This window comes from Microcaecilia unicolor, chromosome 1 (genome assembly GCF_901765095.1).
Source record: "Microcaecilia unicolor chromosome 1, aMicUni1.1, whole genome shotgun sequence".
Classification (NCBI taxonomy): domain Eukaryota; kingdom Metazoa; phylum Chordata; class Amphibia; order Gymnophiona; family Siphonopidae; genus Microcaecilia; species Microcaecilia unicolor.
Window position 1 is genome coordinate 678,569,418 of NC_044031.1, and position 24,480 is coordinate 678,593,897.

The following is a 24,480-nucleotide window of genomic DNA, read 5'->3' on the forward strand; positions in this document are numbered from 1 at the left end:
CCACAGAACCATACCGCTCAATCCAACTAGGATACATCAGTGCAAGATCAGCAGTAAGCAATTCAGTAGATATACTAGACTGGATTACCACAGACAATTTAGACCTTCTATTCATCATAGAAACCTGGTTCCACAGCCCAACAGACCCTGCCATCCTAGAGACATGCCCACCAGAATACAAAATCACCCACTGGACAAGAAATGGAAAAAGAGGGGGCGGAATAGCCATAATGTACAAGCCTGAGTTCACCATCACAACCACGGGTGAATCCACCTCACCACAACTTGAAATTGCCTCGACAAGAATCAATCATCCAAACCTACTAGGACACCTCAACGCAATCCTATTCTACAGACCACCAGGAAAATGGCAAGACTCTCAAACGCAACTCATGGACTTCATCTCGAGCACATGTGTCTCTGCCTCAAACATCCTTATAGTAGGAGACATCAACCTACACCTTGAAGACGACACCTCAACAGGCACACGAGAATGCAAAGAATTCTTAAATCTCTGGGACCTACACGCACCTAACACTCAACCAACACACACAAAAGGACACACAAAAGGACATTACACACAAATTTGACCCAGACTCAACTATCCTACTAACTGACACAAGATGGACACCTACACTATGGTCAGACCACCATAAAGCATACGTCTCCCTCTACTGGCGAAAAACACACATAAACGCTATCAACAAACTTGAGCGAACAACATACACCACGAGAGAAAAAATAGACCCCACAATATTCTGGCAACAGATCTACCAGAACGAATGGTCAACAAATGCTGACACCATCCAATTCCTCCAAGAATGGGACGATATATGCACAACATTAGATAAAATCGCCCCAATCCAAACCAGAACATCACATAGGAAGAAATCAAATCCATGGTTCACCGAAGAGCTGAAAAAACTTAAAACACAAGTCAGGAAACTAGAACGCGCATGGAACAAAAAGAAAGATGAACAAACACTAAATGCCTGGAAACTACTTCGGAGGAAATACAAATATACCATAAAACAGACTAAAAGACTACATTACAAAACAATGATAGGACCAAACTAAAAAGACACACACAAACTCTTCTACCTCGTGAATAAATTGTTAGACAACACACCAGTTACAACCAACAGCAAAGACATACCAGGTGTCGACAACCTTGTGAAATACTTCAAGGAGAAAATTATACAATTACGACTTAAAATACCCGCCAGCCCTATTGAGTACGCCACACTTCTAGACTGTCTAGACACAGAAGACGGAATATACCCAGCAGACAGAACCTGGACCGATTTTGAATTACTATCCGAAGACCTCATCTCTGAAACACTCAAAAGATTTGCTAAATCCCACTGCAAACTAGATATATGCCCAAACAACCTCATGAAATCAGCTCCTCAACAATTCATACTAGACCTAACGAACCACATAAACTTCATGCTACAAAACGGACTTTTCCCAAAGGAAAAAGGAAAAATTCTACTCACCCCAATACCTAAAGATACAAAGAAAAACGCAAGTGAAATAACCAATTACAGACCAGTAGCATCTATACCACTAATAACCAAAATAACTGAAGGGATGGTAACAAAACAACTTACAAACTATCTAAACAAGTTCTCAATACTGCATGATGCCCAATCAGGATTCCGGTCGAATCACAGCACAGAAACAGTATTAATTACCCTAATGATTAAATTTAAACAAATGATTGCAACCGGCAACAACATACTTCTCCTACAATTTGACATGTCAAGTGCCTTCGATATGGTCGACCACGGAATCCTATTATACATACTTGAATATTTTGGAATCGGAGGAAATGTCCTAAACTGGTTCAAGGGGTTCCTAACCCTGCGCTCATATCAAGTCACATCAAATTCAACCACGTCTGCTACATGGACACCTGAATGTGGAGTACCGCAAGGATCACCCCTCTCACCAACTATTTTCAACCTAATGATGATCCCCTTGGCAAAACTTCTATCAAACCATAACCTCAACCCGTATATATACGCCGATGATGTAACAATATACATCCCCTTCAAACAAGACATTAAAGAAATCTCCAATGAAATCAACCAAAGTCTACACATCATGAACTCCTGGGCAGATGCATTTCGATTGAAACTGAACGCAGAAAAAACTCAATGCCTGATACCTCCCAGTACAACACGAATGAATTTACCGCTATAAACACACCAAAGCTAAACCTTCCAATCTCAGAAACTCTAAAAATCCTTGGAGTCACTATTGACCGCCACTTAACACTTGAAACTCATGCAAACAACACAACCAAAAAAATGTTCTACTGCATGTGGAAACTGAAAAGAATAAGACCATTCTTCCCAAGATCCGTCTTTCGCAGCCTAGTGCAATCCCTCGTACTCAGCCATCTGGATTACTGCAACTCACTATACGCAGGTTGTAAAGAGCAAATACTGAGGAAACTTCAAACAGCCCAGAACACAGCAGCCAGACTCATCTTCGGAAAACCAAAATATGAAAGTGCCAAACCCTTACGAGAGAAGCTACACTGGCTCCCATTCAAGGAACGCATTACTTTTAAAGTATGCACATTAGTCCACAAAATCATTCACGGTGAAGCCCCAGCCTACATGTCTGACTTAATAGACCTACCACCCAGAAACGCTAAAAGATCATCCCGAACTTTCCTCAACCTTCACTTCCCTAATTGCAAAGGCATAAAATACAAAACGCTGCACGCATCAGCCTTTTCTTATACGAGCGCGCAATTCTGGAATGCGCTGCCACGCAACCTGAAAGCGATCTACGAACTAACCAACTTCCGCAAATCATTGAAAACTCATCTCTTTGATAAGATTTACTGCAAGGATGAAAACACATGAAGTCCACACACACTGTTAGTGATACAACAATACACTCCTTCTGAATTTCCCATCCCCCGTAATTTCACCACATTTATACCTCTAATCACAGAAAAAGGTTATACCGAATGTTCTCCTACTATTGTTCAGCTGCCCTGTCAGTTTCCTGTTATTTCCTTCCATTGTTCTATTGTTCTTATCCATTGTTCTATTCCCTTAACGATACTTTGACTTGTTTTCGCATAACTCTTCACAATGTAATCCATAACCAAGTTGTAACAAACTGTATTTCCACCATTCACAATGTATTGTAAGCCACACTGAAGCCGCAAATAGGTGGGAAAATGTGGGATACAAATGCAATAAATAAATAAATAAATACATAAAATCTGCTGCTGATGACAAGGAAGGGAAAATTAGGTTTTTACCTTGGTAATTTTCTTTCCTTTAGTCACAGCAGATGAATCCATGATCTCTCCCTGGCTGACTTTGTTTTTGGTTCAGATATTTCATGCAGATATATATCTCATCAGGAGAAGTTGGAAACCAGTTTTCAGAATTTCTACATGATGTTCTATTACAGGAGGTTGAGATCGTCCCTCCTTTGTGTGGTTATTGCTCCTGTTCCTGGGCGTTTGTTTGCTGTGAGGAAAGTTTATGTTGTTCTACCTTTATGGTGCACTCTGCTTTGGAAATCTCAAATACTGAAGGCAGTTGGGGCTAGCCATCCAAGGGTCACTGTGGTTCTTCAGTGTTCTCTATCTCCACCTACTGGTAGGCGGATACAACCCATCAGTTAATGGATTCATCTGCTGTGACTAAAGGAAAGAAAATTACCAAGGTAAGAACCTAATTTTCCCTTAATACACTTTATTGGTTACTGATAGAAGCTAGGGCTATTTTTAAACTACGTTGGTATTTCTTTTGTTTCAAGGTCAAACTCCTAGCTATATGTATAACTTAATATTTCTGGCAGGCACAAATTGGAGTCGTTTATCTAGACATTAAATTTTCACGTCCCTACTCCCAAAGGGGTACAATGTAAAATCATGGTGACCTTGTCATCTAATCTAGTCTTTTATTAACTGCCTATTCAAAAAAAGGTCCTAAGCAGTATACATTAAAAAAGCCAAAATAAAACTTTGGGAAAAACAGTATTCATAGTTAGAATATATTTTTAAAAAATGAATTTTACATAATCAAAAGTTGTTTTAAAAACCTTCAATTTTTTATGAAAGGAATAATAAGAAAATTCTTGCTATTCCTAATATACACAGATTGGGAAAAGAAAAGAACTATTTGTGTTTCTTATAGAGAACCCCTTTGATACATGGAAAATTCAGTCTTAAATTAGTGAAACTGAGCTGATGGTCTGTTTAGCATAGTACACAAATGCTCAAGCGCTTGGCCATGAAAAGATTTAAAAAAATAATACAAGCAGCCAAATGGTGGATTATTCTATTAATCCAGTTTAGACAAATATCCAATTATACATTTTGAAAACATTTGAAAACCTTTTTATATGGGAAATTTGTGTGCTGAACAAGTGATTTTGTTTTGTGGTCTATAGTAGAGATGGTTAATTCCTAGCTATTCCAAGTTCTGTTGTGTTAATCAGCACTGAACCTTTCTTTTAGATATATGTGGAATATAAATGTGTCTTGTAATATAAGATAATATTTCAGTCCTTCTTTTCTCAGTAGTAATTGTTTTGAGCGCTGTGAACACCAGTATGTGTGCTCATCCTCTTACTAGCTTGTAAGCACTGCGTTATGGTGGCATTAAACTCTTGTGCCACCCTGATAACACAGGAAAGGAGGGGAGGGGAAAGGGGATAGGATTTTATATACCGCTTTTCTGTGGTTACAATCAAAGTGGTTTACATATTATATATTACTTATTTTGTACCTGGGGCAATGGAGGGTTAGGTGACTTGCTCAGAATCATAAGGGGCTACAGTGGGAATCAACCTAGTTCACCACGTTCTCAGGCTGCTGTACTAACCATTAGGCTACTCCTCCACTCCAGTGTTCCTGTGTAATGCACAATATAGTGCTGCAGTGCTTCTGAATAATATGTTATTTTGTGCACCCTGGACCATGGATTTACAGGTTTCTCTTTAACATGTTTCCCTCTAGGCTAATGGACATTATCTCTCGGTATGGTAAAGGCTACCTGGTGTGGCAGGAAGTGTTTGATAACCATGTAGAGGTGAGAGCTGTAGTCTTGAACATCATTGTGGAAGTTTTCTGCTGCTTAACAGATGATGGATCCTTCGCTCCTCCCCTCTGCCCCTGTCATCTTCATGCACTTTTCTCCTCCTGTGTTACTGCTCCTGTTTTCTTCTCTTTTGTGCTCATCTTATGCCTTCTGATTTTGTTCTTTCATTTTCCTTGACATTTCCTGTCACAGTTATAGGAAAATGAAGCATCTTTGTATGCACTAAGCAAATGCTGTTAATCTGATTTACATGAATACTTTTTTATTTCCATTCTTATTTTATTGAAAACAGCAAAATGAAAAAAAAATCTTGATAAACTATTCTAGTTGTTCTCAACCTTTTGAATGGAACTTCCCCATAAGTTCCACTGTGGCTGCAAACCCCTATGCTTTTGTTTTGTATGAATTGAATTATATCAACTACTTTTTTTTGTTCACCAAAAACAATATAGCACGTTTTAAATGTTAAACAGATCTGGCGCTCTTACTTAGAAGGGCATTTAAAGCCTTTAATACACAGCTTCATTCTCTCTCGTATATACATGCTCCTCCTACCCCAACCATACAACCTTCCTCCTGTACAATATGTTTGTATACGTTCCCTTGTGTTTTGCACTGTCTTTTCTCCCATCTCCATTCCCTTTCGCTTGTCACATTTCCCTCTCATCCATATCCTGCACCTTGCCCTTTCAGTTATTAACCCTCTCCCTGTGCCCATTCCTGTTGTCATGAAATGTAGAGCCACCTGTCTGGGGTTACCCCGCGGCCATGTATAGGGTCTATCCCCAGCATAACTCAGGTCCGCCTGCACCTGTCACTTGTGCTGTACACTAACACCCTCCTCCCATTGATTGGGTCACAACCACCTCTGGGTGAGTCTCCCACTTTCAAATTATCTCCAGTGATTTCTAGGTTACTGGAGGCCACACTCACAGTGGTCCCACAGTTTCCAGAAAGCACTCACAGACCCAACATAGAAACCACCAGGATTCTTTATCAGTCCAGACAGGCAGGGCGAACAAACAAATGTGTTTATTCTCAGAACTTGAACAGTGGACAGAAAATGTGCAATCAGCAAACAATAGCAGGTAACTGAAAATAGGGATCAATTATAACACTAACTAAACGCTTGTATACTGTCTAAACAGTACCTGGGAAGATCAGGACATATAACTGTTCACAGAGCCTCAGCAAACAGATCCTACTCTCTTTTCTTCCTGGCTAAGACTGAAGCAAAAGCCAGTACTACTGGGTAATTTCAAACTCCAAGCCAATCATAGCCCAGAACAACAACATTAAAAAAAAAAGCTGGTTACATCAGTCCAGGCATTTCCTTTATCTGTGTTAACTAAAGAAGGAAAGGTCAGTTTTTTGTAACAGCTTAAAACATAACATGCACCATCTGCTGGCCAAACTAGAGAAATGCACTTGAAGAATCAATAAAAGCAATTTTACAGGGTTAAAACACACTTCTCTCACACCTGTCACACCTTTCTCCTCTTGCCTTCTGTTGTAGGACATCCCTTTCACTGCTTTGTTCTCTCCCCTTTCTCTCTCTTCTTGGGGATGTGAATGGGCTCAAAGCAAGCTGCTCTCACCTCATTGTAATCTGTCCATTTCCCCAAATTGAACAATTTTATTTCACTCTAATATCATGTGACTGCAGGTTATAACAAGTCTGTGCCTTGTTTGCTTTTACACCAGATGAGAAATGACACGGTGGTCCATGTATGGAAGGGTGATAAGGCTTACCTACAAGAGCTGGCAGCTGTCACCAAAGCCGGTTACAGAGCCTTACTCTCCTCTCCCTGGTATCTCAATATCATTACATATGGGCAAGACTGGACAGTAGCTTACAAGGTGGAGCCCCAGGAGTTTGATGGTATGTGCCTGACCCTTTTCCACCTAGTAGATGCATGTGTTAATGTGATACATTTGTTGTGGTATAGGATAAAAAGGCAGAAATATTAAGAAATTGGATGGTCAATTCCAGATTTAAAACCTTCCACTTCAGAACTTTTTACATTAAGAGCTGAATACCTGATCTTTTTATTGGCTTCTCATTATACAAATTAGTCTGAGTTTTATACATTGCCTCATTGTCCCCCATCATTCTTACTTTTACTGCTCTCAAAGAAGATATAACATTAGGATGGCCATAGAATTACTAAGGCCATCAGCTGTGTCCTGTATAGGGACTGCTCATGTATAAAATTCAAAGTAGCATTGTCCAAAGGAAGGGCTGCTTTACTGAAAAATCAATTTGAGCGCCAAGAGGGGCATGATGTGCTTACTTTGAATTTGACTCCCTACTGTTTGTGGAAGCATCTATTTTGTACCAGTAGGAACAGAGCAGTCAGTATTGACCTGTTTCACACACTTTTCCATACTGGAGACAGGTGTTTATGGTCGTCATTACTCTGCTGCTTTATCCACAGTGGGCATTTGGTTAAGTAAATCCAGCTTACATGCCACTAAAAATTTATAAAACAATGTCCATCCAGAATGGCATGTAGAGACAACATTAAAAATATTCTGTGGCGCAAGGAACACATTGGATTTATTTGTTGGACACAGTAGAACCGAAAGGTTTAAACAGAAGTATTGAATGGCATGCCTATTACTGACTTGATGCTGGCCACGCCCACGGGTGTGGCTAGCTTCCTGATTGGTGGGGTTAACCTCTTTAGTGATTGGACAGTTGACAACGCTGACAACATTGAAGAGTTTAAATGCTCTTGCGTCTTTGAATCTCTCTGCGCCATCTTTTGAAGCCAGCGACCAGGCCTAAAGAGTTTTTTGTTCTATAGTTGTGCCCTTCCTGAGGCAGCCAGAAGTTTGGCGAAAAAAGGCGCACTTGTTGAAGGGTGACATTTGGAGGGTATTATTTATCCTGGACTGCTGGAACACCTCCTCCTCCAAGCCGTGGATGGTGAAATTCTCGGGTTCTACTTAAGATTTATGTGAAGTATTCCTGGCTAGGATACTTTGATTTCGTCCAAAACACAGAAGAAACCAGTCTTCGCAAAGAAACAGCAATAGTCAAAAACAGGTGCTAGGATACTTTGATTTACAGACTTAGTAATTGAACAACAATGTTTATCTGAAGAGAGCCTGTTGTTATGGACTGATTGTAGGTGATATAGCCCGGGTTTTTTGGAGGTTGTTAGGCTTATGCATATGTGTGTGAGTGCGTGGGGGGGGGGGGGGGGGGGTGTTCCTGCTTAATTGAGTTAAATGTTTATAGTCTTGACTGGGTTTTCCCCGTGAAAGTCAGTTTGTTGTATGGTGTCTCTCATTTGTTTGGGTTTCAGGAGGAAAAGAGTTTTTTAAATCATCCGATTTTCTCGTGTAAGTATGAGTTTTTGCGGATGATTCTTTTTTCTCGTTTTCTCCTTTTTGGGACCAATGATAATAACTTACTCCTAATTTGATAGTGGTTTTGTAATACTGTATGTATTTTCCATATCGGGAGCTTTGAGGGTCCGGTTGTGTAAATTTACATTACAGATTTCCTAAATTGAAATCTCTCCAGTACAAGTGGGAGACACACACAAACTAATTTTTTTCAAACTTCCTAGAGTATTTGGATTGTGTGTTGATTAAGTTTGAAATTCCCTGTCTAAGTATGTAGAGACAACAAGCCATCTTGAATTTTGAGATGTTTCATTTTAGAGGACCCACCTTCCTTCTTTCTAGGGAAGCACAGGGAAGGCTTGAGAGTTGTAATAGATTGTCTTGATATGTTTCCAGCTGGGACAACATGCAGAGGAGTACTGGCCTCGAAGCACCACGAGATAGTCTTCATTAAGGAAGATGCTGTAAGGTGTATTGTGTTTTTTTCAAGAGAACTGGAGGCCCAAAGGCACTTTTAATACATAAATTTTTTTTTAATACAGAATGTTATCTTTTAGACAACTGCATATTACACCTAGGAAGAAAATTACAAACTCTGTATAAAAAGTCTCCCCAACTTTACTAATACCTGTGTCTGGATCCTTCAAGTAAGGAAAAGTCTCTTTCTTTTGTGATGTTAATCATTAAGAAGGTTGGGAGTACCATTGAAAGAAAAATAGAAATAAATGATTTTTTTCTTGCTGCAGGGAGTCCAGAGCAGAAGGCCTTGGTGATTGGAGGGGAAGCCTGCATGTGGGGAGAGTATGTTGATGTGACAAACCTCACTCCCAGATTGTGGTAAGGGACCCCAAAGACACCAGGGTTACTGAAAGTTACTTTTCTGTTTTTTGCTTAGATGCACAAAAATATCTGCGTTAATGCTATTTTTCATTGGATGACTTGCAAGAAATTGTACAGGCTCTCATCTTTTCTAGAATTGGTCACTATAATTCTCAGTACTTGCGTTTACCTTCTAAACCCCTATCTAAACTTCAGTTACTCCAGAATGGTGCCGCAGGTTTCTTTTATAAGTCTTAAGGATGAATATGTCACGCCTTTGCTTGTAGCCCTTCATTGGCTCCCTATTCAGGCCAGAATACACGTTAAAGCTTTATGCATAACTTTTAAGATCTTGTATGGTTTCTGTCCTGATTATCTTGTAGTCCTAGAGATATGAATCATAATTAGTCACACAACCAGGCTTTTGCATGATAATACATTACAACAACCACTCTTTTCTAAACCCAGGTTGGCTGCCACTTTTAAGAAACGTTTTACCCATGCAGTAGTTCCTTTATGGAACTCACTGTCTTTAGAAATTTGGATGGAAACTCAGTATTTAAGATTTAGGAAATTAGGGAAAACTTGGCTTTTTTTTCTCATTATACTATGTGATTTTTGTTTTATTATATATCACTGTACCTTTTGATTCATAATTATGGTTTGATTTTTTTGTATTATATGTTCCTTTTATGTAAACTGTTCTGAGCCTTTTGGTTGATACGGTAAGATTTCCTATGTTATGTTATGCTATACATCAGCAGCCAGGGCTTTTTGGTGGGTCAGTGAAGTGCCATTTAAGAAAGGGAAACATTCCGGGGGGGGGGGGGGGGGTGTAAAGGTCATGTCATTGGGAGAAGAGCTAAATAAGTATATTCTTGAAGGGGGAAAAAAATCTCAGCTTCCTTTGCTTTGCTCTGCTTCCTCATTCAGAACATTATTCCTGAGTATTTCTTAACATTTTCTGCATTTGGTAGATGTGACATGTTTGATCAGTGTGGACTAATCAGATTCGGTGAGTGAGAGGATTACATAGAAACATGGTTACGTATTGGTAGAGAAACCCACAGGCTCATCCAGTCTGCCTAGGCATCTTAAAGAACTTAGAACTAAGGTCTTAAAAATTGTTTTATTTGCTGATACTGCACAATACACAGATGACTTGGTTTTCTTTTAATTTATTTTGCTACAAGTTTTTTTTACATTTCTTCTGTTTTAGAGATGTTAGTCACAGTACTAGTTTCCTCAGCAGGTGATCTGATCTTGCTTGTTTCTTTGGATCTGTTTCCCTTTTTGCTAGCTAATTTTTTTTAACGCACTAAGAGGCTCGTTTTCAAAACAAACAAACAAAAAAATCCCCAAAATGTCATAAGATGGCAAAATCTGAAAAAGTCCAAGTTATGATTTTAGACACCCCGATTTTAGATGTTTTGCTCCACAGCTTGTCCAGATTTCAAAGGGTGTGTTTTGGGCGGGACCTGGGTGACCCCAAAGATGTTGTACAGTGAGGTACAGCAGTGGCGTAGCCACAGGTGGGCCTGGGTGGGCCGGGGCCCATCCATTTAGTGCTCAGGCCCACCCAACAGTAGCACACATTTAGTGGTAGCTGATGGGGATCTCAAGCTCAGTCAGCTGAAGACGTCCCCCTGATGGTAACAAAAACGCTACTCTCCACGATACTGGCACCTGCACACGCTCAGTTTTCAGCGCATGCCTGCTGCATACTGCCAAGGTGGAAAGAAGCATTTTCCCGCCAGCTGAAATTTTTTTTTGGTGGTGGTTGGAAGGGGGGGGAGAACATTTGGTGCCCACCCACATCTTGCTTAGGCCCACCCAAAATTTGTTGTCTGGCTACACCCCTAAGGTACAGTAGGTATTTTTCTGCTCCTGGAGGGCTCACCATATAATATAAGGGGGTTATAGTGTACCTGGGACCTTTATGTGAAGTCAACTGCAGTGCCTCCTAGGCTGCCCCACTACTCTGCTGGGATGTTTATGTGGCCAGTCTGTTAAGAATGATGGCCCCCAGGCATCTTAATGGCTGGTTTGGGGGCATTTTTATTTTGGACATTTTATTTCCCAAAATGATCCCAAAAGAAAAACGCACTGAGCACAAAATGTCTAGGAAAGGTGATTTTTGAACCAAAAAGATAGACATTTTTCAGGTTCCAAAATGGCTATGGTCACTCAGTTTTTGGACGTTTCTAGTAAAACGTCCAAAATAAATACACCTCCGTGTCTCCTTTTCACCTTTATTAGACTTAGGGTTTTGTAGAAGTTTATATTTTAGGTACACAAATGGATTATTCTGTTTTGAGTATGTTTCAGGGACAAGTGGTTTTATAAGTCAAAATAAAAATAAATATTTTGTTTTACGCAAATCTCTTTTGTTTAAACATAAATGGGCAATAAGCCCCTAATCCAGTCCATTGGTTTTCTTATATTTTGTTCTTGTGATAACTTATACTATGCCAGAACTGAAAACTCTTCTATGTGGTTGATAATAAAAGGAGCTCATTGTGAACACTATCCACCCTAAAAGGTTGTTTTGTGGCTGTACATGAGGAATTGTGATATTGAATAAATATGTTTTTGTTCCTAGTCATGCATCCAAAGGTTATATAATCCGTTCAAGACAGCCAGTTAATTGTTTAACTTATTAGCGGAACATAACCACAGAGGCATAGTATGGTCACATTTTCAATATGGTAATACTAGAGCCCAGCTAAGGGACAGGTTATTTTAAGTTATTCTTCACTGGACCAAACTTGCTTTCCTTGCGCCATCACCATCCAGCTGGATAGGCAGTGTCTTAAAAGGTGGAGGATAAAGGATTTTTTTTTTTTTTTTAACATTTATGTCCCACATTTATCCCAAGCAAACTTGGATTCAATGTGCCTTACATTTGAAAATACAGCAAGACAGAATAATAGAATTCAGTTATCATGGGATGGCATAAATGTGACTAAAAAGATGATTAAAGATATGCAATAGGAGTTAGGGTACAGGGTAACAGAAGAATGGTCTGGAGGCAAGAGAAGGAAAGAGACGGGAGTGGGCTGGTGAGGGGTTGAGAGGCAATGAAGAGTAGATGAGGGCTGATAGGGTAAGTAAAGAGGATTGAAATGGGGGACTAGGGAGTGGGTGAAAGATGGGGAGGGGTAGGAGACAGGGAAAGGAGAGAGATATGGGCCAATGGGAGTACTGGAGAAAGAAATGGGAAAAGCCAGTAGATAAATGAGTCATGAAAAGGAGGAGACTAATGACTAGAGGCAAGAGGAAGGGAGAATGAGGATAAAATTTAAATGGGCAAATATAAATGCAGAGAAGAGATAGGAAGGGAGAGAAAAAGTGGCAGATGGACAGAAGAAAGCAGAAACTGGAGACTGGGACAAACATAATTGGAAAAAAACAAAATAACCAGACAACAAATGGTAGAGGCTATTATCAAGAATAAAATTCCAGAGCACGTACAAAAACATGGGCTGAAGAGACAAAGTCAGCACGGATTTAGTGAAGGGAAGTCTTGCCTCACCAATCTACTGCATTTTTTTGAGGGGGTGAACAAACATGTGGACAATGGGGAGCCGGTGGATATTGTGTATCTGGATTTTCAAAAGGCGTTTGACAAAGTGCCTCATGAAAGACTCCTGAGGAAACTGTAGAGTCATGGGATCGGAGGTAGGGTATTACTATGGATTAAGAGCTGGTTGCAAGATTGGAAGCAAAGAGTAGGGTTGAATGGTCAGTATTCTCAGTGGAGAAGGGTAGTTAGTGGGGTCCTGCAGGGGTCTGTGTTGGGACTGCTGCTTTTTAACATATTTATAAATGACCTAGAGATGGGAGTAACTAGTGAGGTAATTAAATTCGCAGATGACACAAAATTATTCAGGGTCGTCAAGTCGCAGGAGGAGTGTGAAAGATTACAGGAGGACCTCGCGAGACTGGGGGATTGGGCGTGCAAGTGGCAGATGAAGTTCAATGTTGACAAGTGCAAAGTGATGCATGTGGGTAAGAGGAACCCGAATTACAGCTATGTCATGCAAGGTTCCGCGTTAGGAGTTACGGACCTAGAAAGGGATCTGGGAGTAATTGTTGATAAGACGTTAAAAACATCTGCCCAGTGTGCTGCGGCGGCTAAGAAAGAGCACAGAATGTTGAGTATTATTAGGAAAGGGATGGAAAACAAACACGAGGATGTTATAATGCCGTTTTGTCGCTCCATGGTGCGACCGCACCTCGAGTATTGTGTCCAATTCTAGTCGCCGCATCTCAAAAGAGATATAAAGGAATTAGAAAAGGTGAAGAGAAGGGTGACGAAAGTGATAAAGGGAATGGAACTACTTCCCTATGAGGAAAGGCTGAGAAGGTTAGGGCTCTTCAGCTTGGAGAAAAGGCGGCTGAGGGGTGATATGATAGAAGTCTACAAGATAATGAGCGGAGTAGAGCAGACAGATGTGAAGCGATTGTTTACACTTTAAAGCAACAACAAAACCAGGGGACACAAGATGAAACTAGAATATGGTAGATTTAAAACAAATAGGAGAAAGTTTTTCTTTACTCAGCGTGTAGTTAGACTCTGGAACTCGTTGCCGGAGAATGTAGTGACAGCAGCTGGCCTTATGGAATTTAAAGGGGGTTTGAACAGATTCCTGAGGGAAAAGTCCATTGAACATTATTAATTTTTTTTTTTTTTTTTTGGGGGGGGGGGGGGGGGGGGTTTGAAGCCTGGATTGGCCATTGTTGGAGACAGGATGCTGGGCTTGATGGACCCTTGGTCTTTCCCAGTATGGCGGTGCTTATGTACTTATGTACAAAGGTAGAAAGAATTTTAAGTTATTTTTAATTCAGTGAGGGGAAAATGTCAGATTTACAGTAAATTCACACTGCTTTGTTTATATTTTGCAGAGTGCTGTTTTCTATTTCTCTTTTTCTAGTGTTGCACTGCTTGCAGAGTATGGCTTCTTAGGTTAAAATTTAATTTTTGCCTATGTGTTCATATTTTAACTTTGTGCTCGCTTATTATGTACCTAGCAAGGGTCTATTTTTTTTCAGTGACCAAGGCCAGGTAGTCTGTTTTCATGGAGTTTCTATTTAAGCATCTGTAATTCAGTTTGTTCAGTTTCCCAATAGGCATATTGATGATCTAGGTCTGACTGCAATATTTACTGTGTAGCATTTTCCTAGGTATTTATTTATTTATTTATTTATTTATTTATTTATTTATGCATGCATTCTTATATCCCACTGTTATCCCAAAAAAAGTTTTTGTTCAAAGTGGCTTACAAATTACATTCTGGTTTAACAGTATTGGTTTACATTTTACAGTTTGGTTGAGATTTATAGTTATGGTCTACAATTACAGTTTTCATTTTGGTTGGTACTTATAAGGATAGCTTATGATTAGTAATCGGAATGGACATCGATAGCTAAATTATTTATTGTAGAATTTTTTTTAAGAGGTGTGTTTCCAGTTCTTTTCTAATTTGAACATAATTTGTGATACTGATTGTGATCTTTGGTATTGAGTTCCACCATTTGGAACCCAGGTGGTTAAATCCTGCCATATAGATAGATATGTAAAGTTATGTTTCTGCAATTGAGTAGGTGAAGAAGTAGGTACCTTTTGGTTGCTGGGCTTGTGTTTCTTAGGGATAGTTCTACCTAGTCTGGCATGTATTCTGGAGACAAACCAAACCCAAGGTAGGGTCCTTGTTGTGTTACTTCTGTAAGTTAGTGGTGTTATGATAAAGTAGATTAGCTCTATAGGTCCTGATTGATTTTTATAGGCTTTGTGTTATAGGTATTTCACAATATGCTTGGGACTGGAGAGGGTCTATGTTTTTACTGAGATTACTTGGACAAAAAAACCCCCCAAAACAGTGAAGTGGATGATGAATGACAGAAGATTCTTTATTGAAGCATGGAAATGACTCAACTTGGACAGTGTTTCGGCCAAAGGCCTGCATCAGGAGTCAATTGATATCTGATCAAATGCAGGTGCAAAGTATTACAATGCCAAAAAGGCACAAAATCCACACACTAACAGTACAGTCTGTCTGCAGTGCCTTGCAGAGTTCTAAACATAAACTTGCTCAATAGAAAAGTATCTAGCTGAACGTTGCTAAACGATTCTCCCGCCAAACTTCACTGTTTATTTGTCTGAGTTTGGTGTTATGTAGAGTGTGTCTCCTTGTCTTGCCTTTGCTTTACTGAGATTACATCAAAATTAACATTTTTTGTATGGTAAGTTCTTGGGGAAAAGCCCTTTTTCTGCTTTGCATCCATTCTTAGAAGAGGAGCTATGGGGGTTTCTGTGGATGCAAAAAAAAAAAAAAATGTTTAAATTAACAGCTTGATAGTCCAGATTGCAGTGTTAGAAGTCAGTATTTTTTATATTAAAGTTCTTAGGCTATATATTTAAACTGCTTCTTCAGAGGTATTTACCTGTTTTATTAAATTAGCTTAATAAGGTGTTTGTTTGTTATAAATAAAGTTGAAGGATATGTACCATTGTAGTAATTATTTTGCGGGATACTGTGATGTGTGTTGAAATGCTGACCAGACTCGACTACTATAATAACAAAGTTTGTTATGGGGTAATGTGACTATATTTAAAAATGTCATTGTTTCCAAAGCATCCGTAAGTGTTTGTGGAGTTTATGTGCTGCGGGACAGCTGTTGGCCAGACTGTTTACTTCAAATCCATCTTCAAGTGCACTCTAAGGCATTATTTAGGAGTACACCAAGCACTGCTCACACCTAAATGCCTAGTGCTCCCCCATGTTTAGTCTGGACCCCCCCCAAAAATCAGGTCTGGCTGTGCCACTGGCAGGAAGCGGATTCATATTGGAGGAGAGTAGTCTAGCAGGGGCGTAGCCAGAAGTGTGTCTTTTTTTGATGGGGGGGGGGGAGAGTGGGGGGGGGTCAAAGGTGGACTGAGGGAGCCAGATATTCTCTCCCTTTCCCCTTTTCACCACCGCCATTACTGTATCCGCAATATTGAGGCATACCTTTGCTGGTGGGATTGCCAAACCTTGCCAGTGCTGCTAAAGCAGTGCTCAAGTTGGCAGCACACTTCAGCCACTGATGTTGGCACTCCCACACATGCTCAGTACAGTCGCTGAACTGAGCATGTGTGTGAGCTGACGGCAGAGGCTGAAGTTTATTTACTGACTTAAGTGCTGCTAGGACAGCACAGGTGGGACTCCTGAAGGAGACTTTTTTGACTGGCGTGGCTTGGCATCCCTGCCAACTATTAAAGTAGAGGGGGCCTAAGCTGATGGTGAGGGGACCCATGCCCCCTTCATCAGTGCCACTGCAGTCTAGGAGATATTTTGAGGAAGATGGGGTTCAGAATACAGGTAGAGGCAGTTGAGCACTTGAAACCAATTTGGAAAACTGCTGATAAATGAAACAAAAGTCAGACTGTAAAAACAGGAGGAATACAAAGTGGATGCAACTGGGATTAGTTGTCAGGAATACTAGACCCTGAAATGAGGGAGGTTGATAGATAGAATTCTTCTTCAGGTTTTATTAAGTAAGGGGCAGAGCATGGCAGATTAAAACCTTAAGCTGAAGTCTGCACTACTGAAAGTCAGACCAGCTGAGAAAGGACCTTTGTTTCCAGTTCAAGTTTATTTGGGGTTTACTACCCCGTCCATCGCAAGTACATCTAAGGTGGCTTACATGTTAAAAAATAAAAAGGGAAACAAAGAATAAAGGGGGACTAAACTGGAACAAAAGGAGAAGAGGTAGAACTACAATATTGATAGGATAGCAAGGGGAAACAAAAAAGATGGAGGTAACTGTCATTCAGGTCCACCTCTGAGAGGAGAAGCCTTAAATATAGGCATCTTGGAACGGGAAGGTTTTTAAATCGGTTTTAAATTGTTTGTTGGAAAGGCATCCTGGACTCAGTTGGTCAGGAGGCTGTGAAGTGGCTATGAGAGATCCTGATTATAAGCTATGGTAAAATAGTCATCTAGCATAGGGGGTAGTTTGGGGACTGCTGTGGGAGCCATGACTCAGTTGAGGGGCTGGTGCTCATTAGGTGTGAAGGAGGAGGTTTTAACATAACTAAACTAACCTCAAGTTCCAAACATGAAACTGTTTTCAACTGCTTTCGTAGTGAGACTTGGATAGTCCAAAAATTGTGTTCTACAGATTTCAGTCCACAGTCTTCATGACCACTGCCTTTGACTTGCTCTTAACATTTAATAGAGTAGATCAACAATCATAATTAGACTCCCCCCCCCCCCCACTCAAAAGGTTTGAGGGGAATATGGGGCGGTGCAGGGGTAGGAAGTGGATTATTTGCATTGTGTGTAATTCTTTCTCCAGGCTGTTTCAGGATTGCACTTTTCTTCTCATCGTTTACCTGAGGGCAAACCTCTTGAGATGTGCTGGAGTGTAAATTTTAAGGGTCTTCGATGTTAACTTCAGAAATTTTAGTAGAAGAGCAGTGCTGAGCAGACTTCTACGGTCTGTGCCCTGAAAATGGCAAGGACAAATCAAACTTGGGTATACATATAAAGTATCGCATACCATGTATGAGTTTATCTTGTTGGGCAGACTGGATGGACCATTCAGGTCTTTATCTGCCATCATTTACTATGTTAAAATAGTCTGTAGGGTTGATTTTTTTAATTTATCTGGTCATAGAAGTCGGTCATCTTCAGTAACCCATCTTCCAGGTTTATTGCTTTATTAATTCTTTGTACTGTCTGTGCATGGGTGCTACTAGCAAGAGGAAAGGAGAGGAATATGCCAGTACTCCTTGTGGTAACTGTGTTGATGTCCTCACTCAGGGCCAGATGCACTAAACTTAACGAGCCAGCAACGTGGTTTTTTAAACTGGTTCTAGCCAGTTTAGCGCGCAAGTAGTAAACCAGGACATGCACAAAAGGGTTGTCCGAGCCATTTTCTTATCACGGTAGCAGCTAATGAAAACAGAATGCAAATGAGCTAATTACTATTATAATGTGAATGCGATGCAGTGCACTACCGTTTCCGACCCGATGCACAAAAGCAGTCCCTACCTTTACCGGGTAAATTTTAACTGAAGTGTGGACCTGCCGGTTCTTCATTATTGCAAGTAGGAGAAGGGGAGAAACAAGGCAGGGAAGATGGAGCACAAAAAAAAAAGTATAACATCTTACATGCAGCTTCTTTGCGTGTATGAAAGCCGTGCTATGTTACTTTTTTCAAATTACATTTTACTGGCAAGAAATTGTGTGTGTGTGTGTGGGGGGGGGGGGGGGGGGGGGCCAGTACCGAAATGTAAAGATTAAAAGTAATGGTGACTTACCAAAAATGCAAGAAAGACAAGGGTCCATCAAAGAAACAGTGTCTGTCGGAAACGGCTTGGTTCCCCCCCAGCTGTTCCTGCTGCTTCCTTCTATGGCCGGCTGACATCCTAGAACACTCATCTCCCTGAAGATGGACTCTCATTGGCTGGCTGCTGTCCCAACTCCTTGCACTTTAGAACTGTGAACTGATTGAATCTGAACTTCCTGGTGTCCCCCTTCACAGAGAGGGGCTAAACCAATTGGACAGCATCAGCCTAGGATGTCCCACCTGCTCTCTACTGGAGGGGGACACCAGGAAGTTTGGATCCAATCAGTTAACAGGTCTAAAGTGATGTCATCAGGGAAGTCCTGCAGGGAGGAGGAGTTTGGACAGCAGCCAGCCAATGAGAGTCCACCTTTAGGGAGATGGGCGTTCTAGGATGTCAGCCAGCCAATAGATGGAAGCAGGAGGAACAGCTGGGGGTGGACCCAAGCCCTGATACTGCTGATTCTTCACAGAAGAGCAGCAGAGAGGCAGGGAGCTGCAATACAGGTATGCTCATCCAAAAAAAAAGCGCTTTTGTGCTTGAAAAAAAAAAAAAAGGGTAAATCTACTGCTATCATACACGCAGCTTGTCTGCATGTATGAGAGCCGTCTGTAGCATGCACAGAGCAGTGACGCATAGTGATTGACTGTTCTTCGCATTCTCAGCTCACCGATTTGCTTCTCCCATATTGCATGCAAATGAGCTGGGTCGCAAAAGCAACGAGCAGCTCATTTGCATGCGATTTTCTTTGTGAATCCCTTTGTGTTTCTAAATTGGTAAATTTTTACTGATTTGGAAACGCAGACGGATCCTTAATGGGACCTTTGTGCATCTGCAAGTCAGTGCCCTGAGTGATGTCTACAGATTGACCATTAGATAGGCTTTGACAGGCTGGGTGCTGTTGAGCAAGTGGCACTAGGCTAGGTTTCCTTACACCCATCTGCCCACCTCTGACCTAGTAGATTGAAATACCAAAGCAGGAAATTGTAACCTGATTGCCTGTTGTGCATTTTAGATAAAGTTGTGGGAGAATTATAGGTTGGATGGGAAGGTTCCTGGTCATGAGCCCATGGTAAAGCATGATAGGATCAAGAAATTAGTCTGTAATTTAGAGAGTCAAAGCTGTGTTTAGCAGCTGAGAGGATGGCACATTAAAGCCCATAGGCCAGTGATGGCGAAACCTTTGGCATGTGTGCCAGGGAGGGCACAAAGAGCCCTCTCTGTTGGCACGCGCGCTGTCTCCTCAGCCACCGGAAGTTTGTTCCCTCCTCCAGTGGTGTACCGAGGGTGGAGCGGTCCGCTCCGGGTGGAAGTTCATAAAGGGGTGCTGCGGGGAGCGTGCGACTGCCATAGGCATCTTCCCCCCCCCCCCCCCTCCGATCATTCGGTGCTTATGGTGCTGCAATAAGGATTCTGTCAAGCGCTTCCCCCCTCCGACTACTGTGATGTATTGTATCGCTCTCCTTCCTCTCTCCACCCTCACCCCGCTCTGCAGGCCTTTAAACTTTCAGAACTCAGGCAGTGTGCGTCAGCGACATGAGTGCTGCCTTTGGCCAGCCCCGGAAGCCTCCTCATGTACAATTTCCCGCCTACGTGGGAAGCTGTACGAGAAAGCTTCCGGGGCAGGCTAAAGGCAGCTCTTACATCACTGATGCTGCGTGCCAGTGAGGCTGGAAAGCTTGGAGGCCTGCAGAGCGGGTAGGGGTGGGAGAGAGCTGAGGTGGACCGTTGGAAGAGCGTCTCGATGTCTGCCAGACCCCGCAGGGAAAGGGAAAAAGGAGGTGGACGAGAGAGGAAGAAGATCATGCGATGCCAGTCCGAAGGGGTGGAGAGGAAGGAGGGTAAAGCCAGACCTCAAGGTGACTTTTAAAATTTGGAGGGAGGGGGACCCTAGAACTCGAAGGGAGGGGAGGGGGGGACCCTGGGAGGGAGGGAGGGAGGGAGGGAGGGGGGGTTCCTGGAACTGGGAGGGAGGGAGGACGGGGGACCCTGAAACTTGAAGGAGGGAGGGGGATGAGGGGAGAGGGGAGGGGGGAAGAGGGGTAGGGGGAATGCACCATCTGTTAAATTGCCCTGTTCGCACTTTGTGATAAATAATTAGATTTTGGGTTGCTGTTTGGGCACTCAGTCTCTGAAAGGTTCGCCATCACTGCCATAGGCTGTACTCTACAGTGGCAAGTCAGAGCAGCTGAGTGTGGAAACTTTATTGCTGGTTGGAAATGTACTTTGTATTGATTGTGGAAAGGGACTGTATGTTAGCTATGACAGTTTGATTAGAAGCCCATGGTAAAGCATCCAACTAAGTTTTTTTTTTTTTAAAAATAATGTAAATAATACACCAGTGTCCTGTCTTCATTTGTGGAAAATGGGGAAAAAAATACATTGCAGGGCTAGTAACTCAGAGAGGTGACCTAGAGAGGGACTGACCTGACCTTATGAATTTTGGATATCTGTCTTACTGTTTCCAGTGTTTTTAGAAGCATTGACTGCTTCCATGTAGTAGATACCACTTTACAGCAGTTACCTTGAGGCATGAGGTTCATGAGTCACTGACCCATGTATGTGCTTTTTAGGCCCAGAGCTGGAGCAGTAGCCGAGAGGCTGTGGAGCAATGCAACAGTGAGAAACCTGCAGGATGCATACGACAGACTCTCAGATTTCCGGTGTAGGCTCCTCAGGTAACAGGCTTCTTCCTTTTCCAGTGCGGATAAAGATTTTGTTTGCTTGCTTGTTTATTAACTGCCCTTATCAAAAGATTCACCCAAGGCAGTGTACAGCTTGACGTAAAACTGTACACTCTAGGCTGAGAACCAGGGAAGCTGGGGTTCAAATTCCACTCATATCTTTTGTGACCTTGGGCAAGTCATTTAACCCTGCAGTGTTTCAGGCACAAACTTCTAAGTCCTCCATTGACAGGGAAGTACCTAGTGTACCTGAATGTAACTCACCTTGAGCTACTACTGAAAAGGTACAAGTTAAAACACAGAAACTCCCCAAACAAATAACTTTGAGCATTGAACACACAATACCTTCTGTCCTTCCCAATTTTAAATATTTATCATTTGACTGGGTATCAAGTTATTTGGCTAAAGGTTAAGGGGTCTGTGGGGTGAAAGTTTAAAGAACCAGTGGTTTGTCTAGGTAATTGAGTTACCTGGACATACCACTTTGTACATCAATCCCCAACCTGTTCACTACATTTTAGGAAATATGAGAGCATAAGCGCTAAATGGAAAATGTAGTTATCCAAATTTTATTTTAAAGGTTTAGTTAAAATATCTTTTGAAAGTGAACATTTTGTAAATGGAATACTACAATTCGGGCTTCTCAGTTGTGAAGATATAGTTTGTGAATCCTGAAGGCACAGGGACACATGTATCTTTTTTAACATGCAGCATGACAAGGCGGGTAGTACTGCAGTACAGTGCAAAACTTCAGAGAGCAAAGAGAAGGTGAAGCAGAGCCAATCTGGCACTGCAATGCCCAGTAGAAGCCTATCACTGGGAGTCACATGCAGTTAAATGACCACATCTGTCCCTTGGCAACAATAGGAGGAAAACATTCAGCTGATGAGCAGTTCTGTCTGTGCCTATCCTTAATGATGTCTTTTTCTTTCTTTCAGACGTGGTATCAGAGCTCAGCCTGTCTATGTGGGTTTCTGTGACCAGGAATTTGAAGGACTATAAAGAACGGAAAATTTTACTACTATCGGTTATCATGTTCATGCGTCCATGTGCTATATACATCTCAAAGGTTTTTTGGCCGATGATGAAGGCAAGATCAATGTGATCTGTTTTAGCTCCGTCAGATTAAATATCATCTGGGAGCTCTATGAGGCCTTTTCCTTCCTGCACGGCACACACTATGTAGTGTATGCCAAATATTGAAGTCATTTTTTGGTAGTGGAAATTTCTGTGAGAGTATTCTAGTGTGCTAGTACTTCCACACCCCATCAGGTTTTTGGCTATATTTTAAAAACAGCAGAAAATTTTACTACTTTCAATTATCAGGTTCATGCATCCATGTGCGCTAAGCATGAAGTCTAGAATGGGATCTGGTGCCCAGATTCTGTTAGAGAAAGGTAGCGCAAGACAGTATTTATGTGCCAACATATAGACACCTATGGCAGGTGTAAATGCTGCACTTTGGCATATAAATGAGACTATTGTATAACATGTGCCTGTAATTGTGGGAGATGCCCATGCCCTGTCCATTTGAATGCCTCCCTTGCAACTGCACACCATGCACATTGTGCCCTAAGATTATAGAATACCACTTAGCGCCCAACTGGCACTTGCGCACAAATATGTGACCTTCACATGTGTAAGTACTAGTATTCTGTAATCTGAGCCCACAAATGGTGTGTACAGTTAGACCCTCGCATTATAGAATGAGTGTATATATGGTTTTTATGCTGTGGGGGATTTATAGATTTATTTTTATTTCCATCATGAATTACATGTTATATCTTTTTTTTTAATTGCACATCCTAGGCCAGATACTAAAGAGTGAAGGGTTCTCCTATGTGTGTACCATTTCTGTAGGGCTGTGCTGGTAGTGGTCATGGTAGCAGTCACTGTTTTGAGACAGAGTGAAACATCTGCAGTTCCCTTTCATTAAAAGATCCTACTGTAGATGCTACCTACTAATAGGCCAACATTCTCTCTTCTTTCTCTTCCACCTGACACTGTGCAGTTTAGACTTTTCTTCCAGCCTTTGCTCAGTAGTAGGAATTGTGTTGTAATAGAAGAGGGAAAAATTAGAATTAAAAATACACAATTAAGCCAGTTTTGACAAGCTAACATTTGGAAAAACCAGCAAGATATTTTGTGCCTCATGGGAAGTTGTAGTTCATTTTATTTCTTCACTGAGATGGGACCCTAAAACTTTCTGCCATAAGCAGGATTGTGTCTGTCAGACAAGTAATCCATCAATGCCAAATTGAACTTGGTTTGGATTATTTTTAGAGTGCTAATCATAGGTGCCAGTTTTTCAAAATGATTGGGGGGTGCTGAACACAACATAAATTACCCCTTCCATGGACAAAATGAAGGCACTTGCTTAATATTCGGGATGCTCAGCATTGCACCCGCAGAGCTGAACCTTAGAGCATCACCATGAAAGCATGTACCGGCCTACTATTGAATTAAACGATCAACCTCACGTTGGTAGGGTTGAGGTTTGTTCACCATTGAGAGGATCCTTGCCTACCAGACTGCAGGAGTTGCTGCTTTTTGATATCAGCACCCTTATAAGCAGACTCATCAGTCTGGAGGCAGATGTAATGGATAAGGATACAAGGAGATCTGTGGGAAAGGCGAAAGCACAGACATTCCCAAACCTCTAGAAATTGAAGGAAAACTTCTGGGATACTACTACTACTTATCATTTCTAAAGCGCTACTAGACTTACGCAGCGCTGTACACTTGAACATGAAGAGATAGTCCCTGCTCGACAGAGCTTACAATCTAATTAGGACAGACAGAACAAACAAGAGATAAGGGAATATTAAAGTGAGGATGATAAAATAAGGGTTCTGAACAAAGTGAATAAGGGTTAGGAGTTAAAAGCAGCATCAAAAGGGGGGCTTTTAGCTTAGATTTGAAGATGGCCAGAGATGGATCTTGACATACCGGATCAGGAAGTCTATTCCAGGCATATGGTGCAGCAAGATAAAAGGAACGGAGTCTGGAGTTAGCAGTGGAGCAGAAGGGTACAGATAAGAGCGATTTAACCAGTGAACGGAGTTCCCGGGGAGGAATGTAGGGAGAGATGAGAGTGGAGAGGTACTGAGGAGCTGCAGAGTGAATGCACTTATAGGTCAATAAGAGGAGTTTGAACTGTATGTGGAAACGTATAGGAAGCCAGTGAAGTGACTTGAGGAGA

At 41.5% G+C, this 24,480-nt stretch overlaps 1 protein-coding gene across 1 annotated transcript in view; it reads left to right on the forward strand.

Moving 5' to 3' along the window:
• HEXA (hexosaminidase subunit alpha) overlaps window positions 1-24,036 on the forward strand; it is a 162,183-nt gene extending 138,147 nt beyond the window's left edge. Inside the window, exons 10-14 of the mRNA XM_030187644.1 lie at window positions 5,000-5,072; window positions 6,786-6,963; window positions 9,185-9,275; window positions 21,168-21,272; window positions 22,217-24,036. Coding sequence (XP_030043504.1) covers window positions 5,000-5,072; window positions 6,786-6,963; window positions 9,185-9,275; window positions 21,168-21,272; window positions 22,217-22,280 — 511 coding nt within the window. The 3' untranslated portion in view covers window positions 22,281-24,036. The remainder of the gene's footprint in view (window positions 1-4,999; window positions 5,073-6,785; window positions 6,964-9,184; window positions 9,276-21,167; window positions 21,273-22,216) is intronic.
• Window positions 24,037-24,480: the final 444 nt, after the last annotated feature.